At 51.2% G+C, this 14,680-nt stretch overlaps 1 protein-coding gene across 3 annotated transcripts in view; it reads right to left on the bottom strand.

Annotated features, from left to right (window-relative positions):
* SLC4A10 (solute carrier family 4 member 10) overlaps nucleotides 1-4,482 on the bottom strand; it is a 241,875-nt gene extending 237,393 nt beyond the window's left edge. For 2 of the 3 annotated variants that reach the window (XM_069733040.1, XM_069733043.1), the window contains exon 1: nucleotides 4,175-4,482. In XM_069733040.1, the coding sequence (XP_069589141.1) occupies nucleotides 4,175-4,222 (48 nt within the window). In that variant the 5' untranslated portion in view covers nucleotides 4,223-4,482. The remainder of the gene's footprint in view (nucleotides 1-4,174) is intronic. The other variant, XM_069733042.1, reaches the window with a different exon arrangement.
* Between the last annotated feature and the right edge of the window lie 10,198 nt (nucleotides 4,483-14,680).

Here is a 14,680-nt window from a genome sequence, read left to right as displayed (position 1 = left end):
GATCCGAGTATGATTTGTACAATCGGTCTGATTCTCTTGGATGAGAGGTTACACGGTCGTCTGCACCTGTCCTTAAAGTGGGTTTCTATACATTAGTTGTGTCCAGTTGCCTGAGCCAGATCCAACCGATTAAAAGAGGTTGCCCACTACTTTTACATTGACCTTTCTACTTTTACCTGTCCGATTCCTTAGGATAGGTCATCAATGTCTGATCGGCCAGGGTCCAACACCCGGCACCCCCACCGATCAGGAGGTTGCTGCCGGCCAGAAGTTCTCGCTTGCCGAGCTGTTCCTTCTTCAGGTACTCGGTGGGAATTGGTACTGCTCATCCGCCTCCTATTCAAATCAGTAGGAGGCAGATGTGTATCACCCTGCGGTGGCCACTATCAGAAGAACAGCTTAGCGATCACTACAGCTAGGCACGGGAGCGCCGCTACCTCCTTCCTCTACCCAGATTAAAAGTTGTCCCAACATTGCGCAGATACGCCTGTGCATTACGCAAACTTAGCATCACCGGGATCCTTATCCCTATTCTCCCTATACGCTCTAAAACTCTCTAAACAAGCGAGTATGATGAAGGCTCTGGTGGAGCCGAAACGTCTCTTATCGCTTTTTTGAAATATTCTGTTATACTACCTTAAGGATAGTTCATCACTGTAAATGTAGTGGACAACCTCTTTAAAGTGGACCTTTGTGCACCTCTTCAGCATTCGTAGATCAATAGATCTGGCTCCACGATCCTTCCAGCAGGACAACTGATGTGCCAGATAACTGGGAACATGATGATCTATAAACAGGTGTAGATTTGCATTAGGCACAAATCTACTGGGAAATAGGAGGCTGCTCCAACTAAACCCCAGAAACTTTCCCTTGCCCCTTGTCGAAAAAAAGCACAATTTAGCAAAAAGCAACAAATTTGCACAAATTGTCACATATGAATGAATGAGGTATAATACACCATCTATGAAAGCAAGGCAATAGAAAAAGAGACGCCAGATACAGTATGTCCCAAAAATGATGGTATACCCTATGGACCATGTAAGTAGACAAAAATATTCACTACACATGAAGGAATTGTATAGAATACATGATAGTATTCATATATGAAGGCACGGGTTATGCCCCATCTATGAAGGAATGGGATAACATTTGTGACTTATTTAGGCAGACAATAAGTCCCTCCCTTTAAGGGGAACCTGTCACCTGAATTTGGCGGGACTGGTTTTGGGTCATATGGGCGGAGTTTTTGGGTGTTTGATTCACCCTTTCCTTACCCGCTGGCTGCATGCTGGCTGCAATATTGGATTGAAGTTCATTCTCTGTCCTCCATAGTACACGCCTGCACAAGGCAAGATTGCTTTGCACAGGCGTGTACTATGGAGGACAGAGAATGAACTTCAATCCAATATTGCAGCCAGCATGCAGCCAGCGGGTAAGGAAAGGGTGAATCAAACACCCGAAAACTCCGCCCATATGACCCAAAACCAGTCCCGCCAAATTCAGGTGACAGAGTCCCTTTAAATATAAAAAGACATAAGAATACAACACTTTTAACAGCAACATTAAGACATAAGAATACAACTCTTTTAACAGCAACATTTTGGTTATTTATTAGCTATGGAAGAGAAGACCTTTTAATTCACACTACATCCTAATGGTCTCATAGACACAAACAAGCAGAAAAAAACTCTAATACAACCGCTAATGTACAAAACAGCATTTTCTTCCATAAGATGATATTTAATGGTGCAGAAATGGCTCACCAAGTGAACAGCACAAAAAAATAACTACAGAGGAAACCTTTCCTGGCAATGTTCTTTACTTCTGAATACTTGACAATAATTATAGACGTCGATGAGTCAGGAACCAGGTCTTTTCTGAAGCTGTTACATTGGAATAATCAGCAGTGCCGGCGCTGATTAATTGACTGATTTAAGCAGCATGGGGCTTTTTGTCCTTGCCGAAAGTACATGATAATTTCCGACATTTTACACCCACACATGGTACCTGGCTCACAGACTATACTGGTTCAAAGCCATTCCAAGCTGACCACCGTCATACCTACAAAATTACCATTACCCTTATATACATCTACGTGCAGAGTCCAAGTAATTTTACAACTATGTATAAAGGAATAAAGTATGCACCACAAAAAATGGCAAGAGTTATAGTCCGGGTATGGAGACTGGCACCATTGGGCTATGAATTATATATAGAGGCCCCATATATGAGGACGTGGTGGTAGCCATAGACAGTATAAATGCGTGGAGCACACAAGATCGATGAAGGCATAGGCTATGCACAATATAAGGGAACAATGGCTATGCACCAAGCATGGAGGCATGGTCTACAGACACTGTGTGCAAGCTGGAGCATGCACCATATATGAAAACATGGGCAATACATAAGGAGACACTGGCATTGTGTCCTTCAAATGGGCATGCACCATATAGGAAGAGCGTGGTAGTAACCATATATAAATGCGTGGTGCATGATACACAGGAGACACAGACTATGCTACATAAAATGATGGTATACTGTATACATCCATATAAGAACAAGCATATTCACTACATATTATAGATTTTATATATATATATATATATATATATATATATATATATATATAAAAGGAAAGCAGAACAAAAAATAGAAAAAAGTGGGCTTTAATGCAGGAACGGCGTGATCTCTCTCTCCATATATATATATACACACATGCATTGTGTATGTAGAATATATATATATATATATATATATATACATGCATTGTGTATGTAGACTGGGTATGCACCATATATGAAGTGAATGCCGCCATATTAGACTGCATGGGGCAATGAGGTATACACCATCTATGCAGGCATGGGATATATACATTATATAAGGAGATACTGGCTATGCACCTTACATGGAGGTATGGCATATAGACCATATAGGAAGACAATGATATTCATCATATGTGAAGACATTGGGTGTGCAAGCTGGTACATGCACCTTATATAAAGACATGGGCTATATACATAATATAAGAGGACACTGGCTATACACTAAATATGGAGGTATGGTATATAGACCATACATGTAGATAATGATATTCATCATATATAACGGCATTCTGTGTGCAAGCTGGGACATGCACCTAATATGGAGACATAGGCTATATACAGCACCTAAAGAGACACTGGCTATGCACCAAACATGGAGGTATGATATATAGACCACATATGAAGACAATGATATCAGACATGAAGACATTGTGGATGCAGACTGCTGCATGCACTTTATATGAAGACATGGGCAATGCATGGATGGCTGCATCATACATGAAGGAATGGGTTTTGAACTATATATTAAGAATTGATGTATACACCATTTGTGAAGAGCAGGTTATACAGTATATATGGATGAAAAAATGACCTTATTGTGATAGAATATATGCACAAATGGAGCATGCACCATATATAACAGCAGGGCTATGCATTACATATGGAGACAGAGGATGAGCATCACATGGAAGCAGGACATCTACTATAGGGGAAACCTATGGCGCTCACCACAGATGAATGAATGACATATACACCAGATATGAGGTATTACTAATATAAAGATACACATACAGGGCTGCATTATAAACCAGATATGATGATTGGGGTATGCACCATATATAAAGATATTCATTAGATAAGGAGAATATAATATTCTAATTCTCCATATAAGAATCATAGATTGTGAACCAGACATTATAAAAGGGCTCATACAGCAGATATCATCACATGGGATATTCATGGTGTATGAACGCCTGGGATATGCAACATGGGACATAAGACAAGCCAGATATGAAGATTGGAGCAAGCAGCACATAAGGAATGGGGGACACCCAAATGTGAGCACCTGGGGTCCTGCATACAGGAAAGCCTGGGAAGTGATTAATGCTATGCACCAAATCTGTAGCCTGTGCTCTGCCCAATGCATCCACAGGACAGGCTTATTATATCCCCACACAATGTATCATGTCTGCAATATGATCATCTCCAGCTCATACACACATGTGGGTACACAGGAGCCCTGGAGAGCACTGCTGCTGTACTGCAGCCCCCATTGTAGCCCATCGGTGGGGGCACAGCATCCTATGCAGGGGCATTGAGGAGCACATACATGCACAGTGACGGGCTCTTACCGTTGGCAGCAGTGGCTCCATCTGTGCCCCTTGCTCCTTGATCTCCATGGCTGCCTGCGGATGTCTCCCTGCTCCAGCGATCAGCCGTCTCTGCAGTGTCTCTCGGCGGAGCTGCTGCTTAGTATTCGGGTCAGGTAGCTGTGGATGTAGCGGAGGAAATTACACACTCCACGTCCTGACAGTCACATGGCTCACACTGAGTGTGGAGGAGGCTGAGACAGAGGTGGCTGCACTGACTGCTCCCACAGCCTGGACCTGCCCCTGCTGCACTGACTGCTACCACAGCCTGGACCTGCCCCTGCTGCACTGACTGCTCCCACAGCCTGGACCTGCCCCTGCCGCACTGACTGCTCCCACAGCCTGGACCTGCCCCTGCTGCACTGACTGCTACCACAGCCTGGACCTGCCCCTGCTGCACTGACTGCTCCCACAGCCTGGACCTGCCCCTGCTGCACTGACTGCTCCCACAGCCTGGACCTGCCCCTGCTGCACTGACTGCTCCCACAGCCTGGACCTGCCCCTGCTGCACTGACTGCTCCCACAGCCTGGACCTGCCCCTGCTGCACTGACTGCTCCCACAGCCTGGACCTGCCCCTGCTGCACTGACTGCTACCACAGCCTGGACCTGCCCCTGCTGCACTGACTGCTACCACAGCCTGGACCTGCCCCTGCTGCACTGACTGCTCCCACAGCCTGGACCTGCCCCTGCTGCACTGACTGCTCCCACAGCCTGGACCTGCCCCTGCTGCACTGACTGCTCCCACAGCCTGGACCTGCCCCTGCTGCACTGACTGCTCCCACAGCCTGGACCTGCCCCTGCTGCACTGACTGCTACCACAGCCTGGACCTGCCCCTGCTGCACTGACTGCTACCACAGCCTGGACCTGCCCCTGCTGCACTGACTGCTACCACAGCCTGGACCTGCCCCTGCTGCACTGACTGCTACCACAGCCTGGACCTGCCCCTGCTGCACTGACTGCTACCACAGCCTGGACCTGCCCCTGCTGCACTGACTGCTACCACAGCCTGGACCTGCCCCTGCTGCACTGACTGCTCCCACAGCCTGGACCTGCCCCTGCTGCACTGACTGCTCCCACATCCTGGACCTGCCCCTGCTGCACTGACTGCTCCCACATCCTGGACCTGCCCCTGCTGCACTGACTGCTCCCACATCCTGGACCTGCCCCTGCTGCACTGACTGCTCCCACATCCTGGACCTGCCCCTGCTGCACTGACTGCTCCCACATCCTGGACCTGCCCCTGCTGCACTGACTGCTCCCACAGCCTGGACCTGCCCCTGCTGCACTGACTGCTCCCACAGCCTGGACCTGCCCCTGCTGCACTGACTGCTCCCACAGCCTGGACCTGCCCCTGCTGCACTGACTGCTGCCACAGCCTGGACCTGCCCCTGCTGCACTGACTGCTCCCACAGCCTGGACCTGCCCCTGCTGCACTGACTGCTCCCACATCCTGGACCTGCCCCTGCTGCACTGACTGCTCCCACAGCCTGGACCTGCCCCTGCTGCACTGACTGCTCCCACAGCCTGGACCTGCCCCTGCTGCACTGACTGCTACCACAGCCTGGACCTGCCCCTGCTGCACTGACTGCTACCACAGCCTGGACCTGCCCCTGCTGCACTGACTGCTCCCACAGCCTGGACCTGCCCCTGCTGCACTGACTGCTCCCACATCCTGGACCTGCCCCTGCTGCACTGACTGCTCCCACAGCCTGGACCTGCCCCTGCTGCACTGACTGCTCCCACAGCCTGGACCTGCCCCTGCTGCACTGACTGCTACCACAGCCTGGACCTGCCCCTGCTGCACTGACTGCCACCACAGCCTGGACCTGCCCCTGCTGCACTGACTGCTACCACAGCCTGGACCTGCCCCTGCTGCACTGACTGCTCCCACAGCCTGGACCTGCCCCTGCTGCACTGACTGCTCCCACATCCTGGACCTGCCCCTGCTGCACTGACTGCTCCCACAGCCTGGACCTGCCCCTGCTGCACTGACTGCTCCCACAGCCTGGACCTGCCCCTGCTGCACTGACTGCTGCCACAGCCTGGACCTGCCCCTGCTGCACTGACTGCTCCCACAGCCTGGACCTGCCCCTGCTGCACTGACTGCTCCCACAGCCTGGACCTGCCCCTGCTGCACTGACTGCTCCCACAGCCTGGACCTGCCCCTGCTGCACTGACTGCTACCACAGCCTGGACCTGCCCCTGCTGCACTGACTGCTACCACAGCCTGGACCTGCCCCTGCTGCACTGACTGCTACCACAGCCTGGACCTGCCCCTGCTGCACTGACTGCTACCACAGCCTGGACCTGCCCCTGCTGCACTGACTGCTCCCACAGCCTGGACCTGCCCCTGCTGCACTGACTGCTACCACAGCCTGGACCTGCCCCTGCTGCACTGACTGCTCCCACAGCCTGGACCTGCCCCTGCTGCACTGACTGCCACCACAGCCTGGACCTGCCCCTGCTGCACTGACTGCTACCACAGCCTGGACCTGCCCCTGCCGCACTGACTGCTACCACAGCCTCACCTGCCCCTGCTGCACTGACTGCTACCACAGCCTGGACCTGCCCCTGCCGCACTGACTGCTACCACAGCCTGGACCTGCCCCTGCCGCACTGACTGCTCCCACAGCCTGGACCTGCCCCTGCTGCACTGACTGCTACCACAGCCTGGACCTGCCCCTGCCGCACTGACTGCTCCCACAGCCTGGACCTGCCCCTGCTGCACTGACTGCTACCACAGCCTGGACCTGCCCCTGCTGCACTGACTGCTACCACAGCCTGGACCTGCCCCTGCTGCACTGACTGCTCCCACAGCCTGGACCTGCCCCTGCTGCACTGACTGCTACCACAGCCTGGACCTGCCCCTGCCGCACTGACTGCTACCACAGCCTCACCTGCCCCTGCTGCACTGACTGCTACCACAGCCTGGACCTGCCCCTGCCGCACTGACTGCTACCACAGCCTGGACCTGCCCCTGCCGCACTGACTGCTCCCACAGCCTGGACCTGCCCCTGCCGCACTGACTGCTACCACAGCCTGGACCTGCCCCTGCCGCACTGACTGCTCCCACAGCCTGGACCTGCCCCTGCTGCACTGACTGCTCCCACAGCCTGGACCTGCCCCTGCTGCACTGACTGCTACCACAGCCTGGACCTGCCCCTGCTGCACTGACTGCTCCCACAGCCTGGACCTGCCCCTGCCGCACTGACTGCTCCCACAGCCTGGACCTGCCCCTGCCGCACTGACTGCTCCCACAGCCTGGACCTGCCCCTGCCGCACTGACTGCTCCCACAGCCTGGACCTGCCCCTGCCGCACTGACTGCTCCCACAGCCTGGACCTGCCCCTGCCGCACTGACTGCTACCACAGCCTGGACCTGCCCCTGCCGCACTGACTGCTACCACAGCCTGGACCTGCCCCTGCCGCACTGACTGCTACCACAGCCTGGACCTGCCCCTGCCGCACTGACTGCTACCACAGCCTGGACCTGCCCCTGCCGCACTGACTGCTACCACAGCCTGGACCTGCCCCTGCCGCACTGACTGCTACCACAGCCTGGACCTGCCCCTGCCGCACTGACTGCTCCCACAGCCTGGACCTGCCCCTGCCGCACTGACTGCTCCCACAGCCTGGACCTGCCCCTGCCGCACTGACTGCTACCACAACCTGGACCTGCCCCTGCCGCACTGACTGCTACCACAGCCTGGACCTGCCCCTGCCGCACTGACTGCCACCACAGCCTGGACCTGCCCCTGCTGCACTGACTGCTACCACAGCCTGGACCTGCCCCTGCTGCACTGACTGCTACCACAGCCTGGACCTGCCCCTGCTGCACTGACTGCTACCACAGCCTGGACCTGCCCCTGCTGCACTGACTGCCACCACAGCCTGGACCTGCCCCTGCTGCACTGACTGCCACCACAGCCTGGACCTGCCCCTGCCGCACTGACTGCTACCACAGCCTGGACCTGCCCCTGCCGCACTGACTGCTACCACAGCCTGGACCTGCCCCTGCCGCACTCACTGCTACCACAGCCTGGACCTGCCCCTGCCGCACTGACTGCTACCACAGCCTGGACCTGCCCCTGCCGCACTGACTGCTACCACAGCCTGGACCTGCCCCTGCCGCACTCACTGCTACCACAGCCTGGACCTGCCCCTGCCGCACTGACTGCTACCACAGCCTGGACCTGCCCCTGCCGCACTCACTGCTACCACAGCCTGGACCTGCCCCTGCCGCACTGACTGCCACCACAGCCTGGACCTGCCCCTGCCGCACTGACTGCTACCACAGCCTGGACCTGCCCCTGCTGCACTGACTGCTACCACAGCCTGGACCTGCCCCTGCCGCACTGACTGCTACCACAGCCTGGACCTGCCCCTGCCGCACTGACTGCTACCACAGCCTGGACCTGCCCCTGCCGCACTGACTGCTACCACAGCCTCACCTGCTGGGGGCATGGGGGCATTGGGGGCTCTCCAGCAGTGGGATCAGTCACTGATAGAGACAAGTATGCCATATATGCAGATTAGATAGATAGATAGATAGATAGATAGATAGATAGATATGGGATAGATAGATAGATAGATAGATAGATCATAGATAGATAGATGGATAGTTAGCTATTGAAAAGTGCAGCAGCCATCGCGTGCCTACATATATGCAAACATACTGAATATATGAAAAGTGAACAGCGTTACTGCCATATAGACTACACAGATATACTGCATCACTGCCATATAGACTATACTGAAATACTGCATTACTGCCACATAGACTATAGTGATATACTGCATTAATGCTATATTAACGTTACATGTAATCAGCATTACTGCCATATAGACTATGCTTATCCTGTGTGCAGAATTATTAAATTATAATTATATAAAAATATTGTATTTTTGGTGGTGAAATGGAAAACGTGCGTCGGGTGTGGTGGGCTCCTGGACTTTTACTAAGGTTATTTTTTGTGCTATGCTAACTAAGCTTTTATTTATTTTTAATGTGTATACAGTGGGGCAAAAAAGTATTTAGTCAGTCAGCAATAGTGCAAGTTCCACCACTTAAAAAGATGAGAGGCGTTTGTAATTTACATCATAGGTAGACCTCAACTATGGGAGACAAACTGAGAAAAAAAAATCCAGAAAATCACATTGTCTGTTTTTTTAACATTTTATTTGCATATTATGGTGGAAAATAAGTATTTGGTCAGAAACAAACAATCAAGATTTCTGGCTCTCACAGACCTGTAACTTCTTCTTTAAGAGTCTCCTCTTTCCTTCACTCATTACCTGTAGTAATGGCACCTGTTTAAACTTGTTATCAGTATACAAAGACACCTGTGCACACCCTCAAACAGTCTGACTCCAAACTCCACTATGGTGAAGACCAAAGAGCTGTCAAAGGACACCAGAAACAAAATTGTAGCCCTGCACCAGGCTGGGAAGACTGAATCTGCAATAGCCAACCAGCTTGGAGTGAAGAAATCAACAGTGGGAGCAATAATTAGAAAATGGAAGACATACAAGACCACTGATAATCTCCCACGATCTGGGGCTCCACGCAAAATCCCACACCGTGGGGTCAGAATGATCACAAGAACGGTGAGCAAAAATCCCAGAACCACGCGGGGGGACCTAGTGAATGAACTGCAGAGAGCTGGGACCAATGTAACAAGGCCTACCATAAGTAACACACTACGCCACCATGGACTCAGATCCTGCAGTGCCAGACGTGTCCCACTGCTTAAGCCAGTACATGTCCGGGCCCGACTGAAGTTTGCTAGAGAGCATTTGGATGATCCAGAGGAGTTTTGGGAGAATGTCCTATGGTCTGATGAAACCAAACTGGAACTGTTTGGTAGAAACACAACTTGTCGTGTTTGGAGGAAAAAGAATACTGAGTTGCATCCATCAAACACCATACCTACTGTAAAGAATGGTGGTGGAAACATCATGCTTTGGGGCTGTTTCTCTGCAAAGGGGCCAGGACGACTGATCCGGGTACATGAAAGAATGAATGGGGCCATGTATCATGAGATTTTGAGTGCAAACCTCCTTCCATCAGCAAGGGCATTGAAGATGAAACGTGGCTGGGTCTTTCAACATGACAATGATCCAAAGCACACCGCCAGGGCAACGAAGGAGTGGCTTCGTAAGAAGCATTTCAAGGTCCTGGAGTGGCCTAGCCAGTCTCCAGATCTCAACCCTATAGAAAACCTTTGGAGGGAGTTGAAAGTCCGTGTTGCCAAGCGAAAAGCCAAAAACATCACTGCTCTAGAGGAGATCTGCATGGAGGAATGGGCCAACATACCAACAACAGTGTGTGGCAACCTTGTGAAGACTTACAGAAAACGTTTGACCTCTGTCATTGCCAACAAAGGATATATTACAAAGTATTGAGATGAAATTTTGTTTCTGACCAAATACTTATTTTCCACCATAATATGCAAATAAAATGTTAAAAAAAACAGACAATGTGATTTTCTGGATTTTTTTTCTCAGTTTGTCTCCCATAGTTGAGGTCTACCTATGATGTAAATTACAGACGCCTCTCATCTTTTTAAGTGGTGGAACTTGCACTATTGCTGACTGACTAAATACTTTTTTGCCCCACTGTATATGTTTTGTAGTGTAGTGGTAACACCGTATGCAGTGAAGAGGCAGTCACCCACAAAGTTCAAACACAAAGTCTCTTTAATCTGTTTCCTCACAGCATTAAAGTCCAATTGACACAAGTGCAAATAATATCAGTGTTCACTTCACACTTATCCACAGCACTTCATAGTACACGGCTTCGAATCGCAGTACCTAAACACGCAGGGCCTCCTTGTGTCCAGTTTCTGTGGGTGACTGCACGCCGTGACTAAAGGTACCGTCACATTAAGCGACGCTGCAGCGATATAGACAACGATGCCGATCGTTGCAGCGTCGCTGTTTGGTCGCTGGAGAGCTGTCACACAGACAGCTCTCCAGCGACCAACGATGCCGAAGTCCCCGGGTAACCAGGGTAAACATCGGGTTACTAAGCGTAGGGCCGCGCTTAGTAACCCAATGTTTACCCTGGTTACCATTGTAAATGTAAAAAAAAAACCACTACATACTTACATTCCTGACGCGTCCCCCGGCCTCAGCTTCCCTGCACTGTGTAAGCGCTGGCCGGAAAGCAGAGCGGTGATGTCACCGCTGTGCTCTGCTTTACGGCCGGCCGGCGCTGACACTGGGGGACGCAGGGAAGCTGACGCTGAAGGACGTGACAGGAATGTAAGTATGTAGTGTTTTTTTTTTTACTTTTACAATGGTAACCAGGGTAAACATCGGGTTACTAAGCGCGGCCCTGAGCTTAGTAACCCGATGTTTACCCTGGTTACCAGTGAAGACATCGCTGAATCGGCGTCACACACGCCGATTCAGCGATGTCAGCGGGTGATCCAGCGATGATATAAAGTCCTGATCATTCCCCAGCGACCAACGATCTCCCAGCAGGGGCCTGATCATTGGTCGCTGTCACACATAACGATTTCGTTAACGATATCGTTGCTACGTCACAAAAAGCAACGATATCGTTAACGAAATCGTTATGTGTGAAGGTACCTTAAGTCTCTTACACACAGCTTCACTTCATTAGTTTGCAGCCCCTAAACATGCTGCACCTCCTTTTGTCCAGTTACCGTGGGCGACCGCACGCCATGTCAATGCCTCTTTTACTTACAGCTTTTACTCACAACTTCTCCATTGGCTTGCGGCCACCAGTTCCGGTGGGTGGCGACAGTGCTGTGTTAGCTGTGGATGCCAGGTGTCTCAGCTCTGCTGGCTGCTTGGCTCCGCTCTGTCCTGTGTAACCGCACACCGACAAAGCTCCGCAGAGCCTCTTGCTCTGACCTCCTCCAAACACCAGCCGGACACTGACTCTGACCCTGACACACCCAAACCCTCTACTGCAGGACTTTTAACAAACAAACCTGTGGCCTCAAGTCACATGGAAAACCAGGACCGGAAATGAAACGGACTGCACCACTAACATACTGCAGTCAGTTTCAAAACACACAATCCAGAGCAGATTTTCCCTACATCTGTCTTGGACACTAGCAGGTCCAAGACTATACTTTTTATTAACAATCTGCATTGCAGTTACAGCTACGCCCGTGACTGCCATACACTTCTATGGCCTTCTTAAACCTCCATGCACATCCTGGGGAGAACACACAGTGACCTATACCTGTGACATCGGTCACTGCTTCACCATTGCAATCACAGCTACACCTGTGACTGCAATACCCCTCATGACCTCACTACGCCTCTGTTCGCATTCTGGGGAGCACAAATAGCGACTCTTACCTGTGACACGGGTCACTGCCTCAGAGTTTGTACACTTGATATACTGTGTTAGGTATCTGGCAGCATCATGTCCATAGCACTTATATAACTTATTCATAGAACCATAGAATATTAGAATTGGAAGGGATCTCCAGGGTCATTGTGTCCAACCCCTTGCTCAATGCAGGGTTCACTAAACCATCTCAGACAGATGTCTGTCCAGCCTCTGTTTGAAGACTTCCATTGAATGAGAACTCACCACCTCTTGTGACAGCCTGTCCCATTCATTGATCCCCCTCACTGTCGAAAAGTTTTTTCTAATATCTAAGCTGTATCTTCTACCTTTCAGTTTCATTCCATTGCTTCTCGTGTTTCCATGTGCAAATGAGAATAATGATGATCCCTGTACAATGTGACATCCTTTCAGATATTTGTAGACAGCTATTAAGTCTCCTCTTAATCTTTTTTTCCACGCTAAACATTCCTAGATCCTTTAACGGTTCCTCATAGGACATACTCTGCAGTCCACTCATCATCTTGGAAGCTCTTCTCTGAACTTGCTTCAGTTATTCAGTGTCATGTAGCGATGCCCAAAGCTTTGACCAGCCACGGTCACACGAAGACGATGGTGGGAAAGTGTTACAAGTGGTGGACGATGATGAGACACAATTGCCAGAAAGCCAGGAGGAGGAGCAGGGTGCGGATGTGGAAGACGAGGTGGTGGATGACATAGGGACTGACCCTACCTGGCAGGAGAACATGCAGAGTGAGGACAGCAGCACACATGGGGAAGGAGGCATATCCTCCCAAAAGGCAGGAAGAAGCAGTGTGGTGGCCACAGACAGAAGGCGTGCATCCATTCCCCGTAACACCAACATGAGGGAAGTTGCCATTCCAACTGTTAGATCTTCCCGAGTATGGTTATTTTTTAAAGACTCTGCCGATAACCCCAAACAGGCCATTTGCAGCACCTGCCATGCCTGCATCAGCAGGGGTAGCAAAACAACCAGCCTGACCACCACAAGCATGATCAGACACATGGCAGCAAAGTACCCGACTTTGTGGGCTGAAGCCTAGGCTCCAGGAACACTGTCTGCAGGTGACACCACTGCTTTTTCCACTGTTTTGAGTAGATGGCGAAGCCAATCCCCAGTCCACCGTGCATGTGAAGATGCCTCTAGCCCTGCACCTGTTTTGCCCACAGTCAAGCAGCACCATCATGAAGCCCGTCCACGTCCTTGTCCCAGCAGAGCCTTCAGTTGTCTATACCCCAGTCTTTGGAACGCAAGCGGAAATACCCAGCCAATGCCCCACAGGCCACAGTCCTAAATTGTAAAATTTCTTTTCTGCTTGCGCTAGAAATGTTGCCTTTTAGGCTCGTTGAGATTGAAGCTTTCCGCAACCTGATGGCGGTGCCGTCTCAAGGTACTCGGTCCCCAGTCGCCACTATTTTTCCCAGTGTGCCGTACCGGCATTACACCAGCATGTGTCATACAACATTACCCGTGCCCTCAACAATGCTGTTACAGGAAAAGTCCACCTAACCAAGGACACATGGACAAGTGGTGGTTTGTAGGGACGGTACATCTCACTGAAGGCACACTGGGTTAACATAGTGGAAGCCGGGACCCAATCGGACCATGGGATGGAACACATCCTCCCCACGCCAAGGATTGCTGGCCCTACATCAATCAGGGTTGCCCCCACAGTCTACAGCTCCTGCACCTCCTCCTCCTCTTCATCCTCCATCTCTAAAATCAACACATCAGTCAGAAGCTGGAAGCACCGCAGCACTGCCTCAGACAAGCGGCAACAGGCTGTGCTGAAGCTAATCTGCATAGGTGACAAACCGCACAATGCAGAAAAGGTGTGGACAGTGCTGAAAGAGCAGTCAGATATTTGGATGACACCGCTGAACCTACAGCCAGGCATGGTCGTGTGTGACAATGGCCGGAACCTGGTGGCGGCTCTGAGGCAAGGTGAGCTCACACACGTACCTTGCTTGGCCCATGTGCTTAACCTCATGGTTAAACGTTTTCTAAAAAGCTACCCGGAGCTGCCGGATCTGCTAGTGAAAGTACGCCGTCTGCCCATTTTAGAAAGTCAGCCACAGCTTCAGCCGCCCTTGCCATGCTTCAGCAGCATTTGCAGCTTCCAGCTCACCAACT

This window comes from Ranitomeya imitator, chromosome 7 (assembly GCF_032444005.1).
Source record: "Ranitomeya imitator isolate aRanImi1 chromosome 7, aRanImi1.pri, whole genome shotgun sequence".
Classification (NCBI taxonomy): domain Eukaryota; kingdom Metazoa; phylum Chordata; class Amphibia; order Anura; family Dendrobatidae; genus Ranitomeya; species Ranitomeya imitator.
The sequence above is the reverse complement of the archived record's forward strand: the minus strand, read 5'-3'. Positions and strand labels throughout refer to the sequence as shown.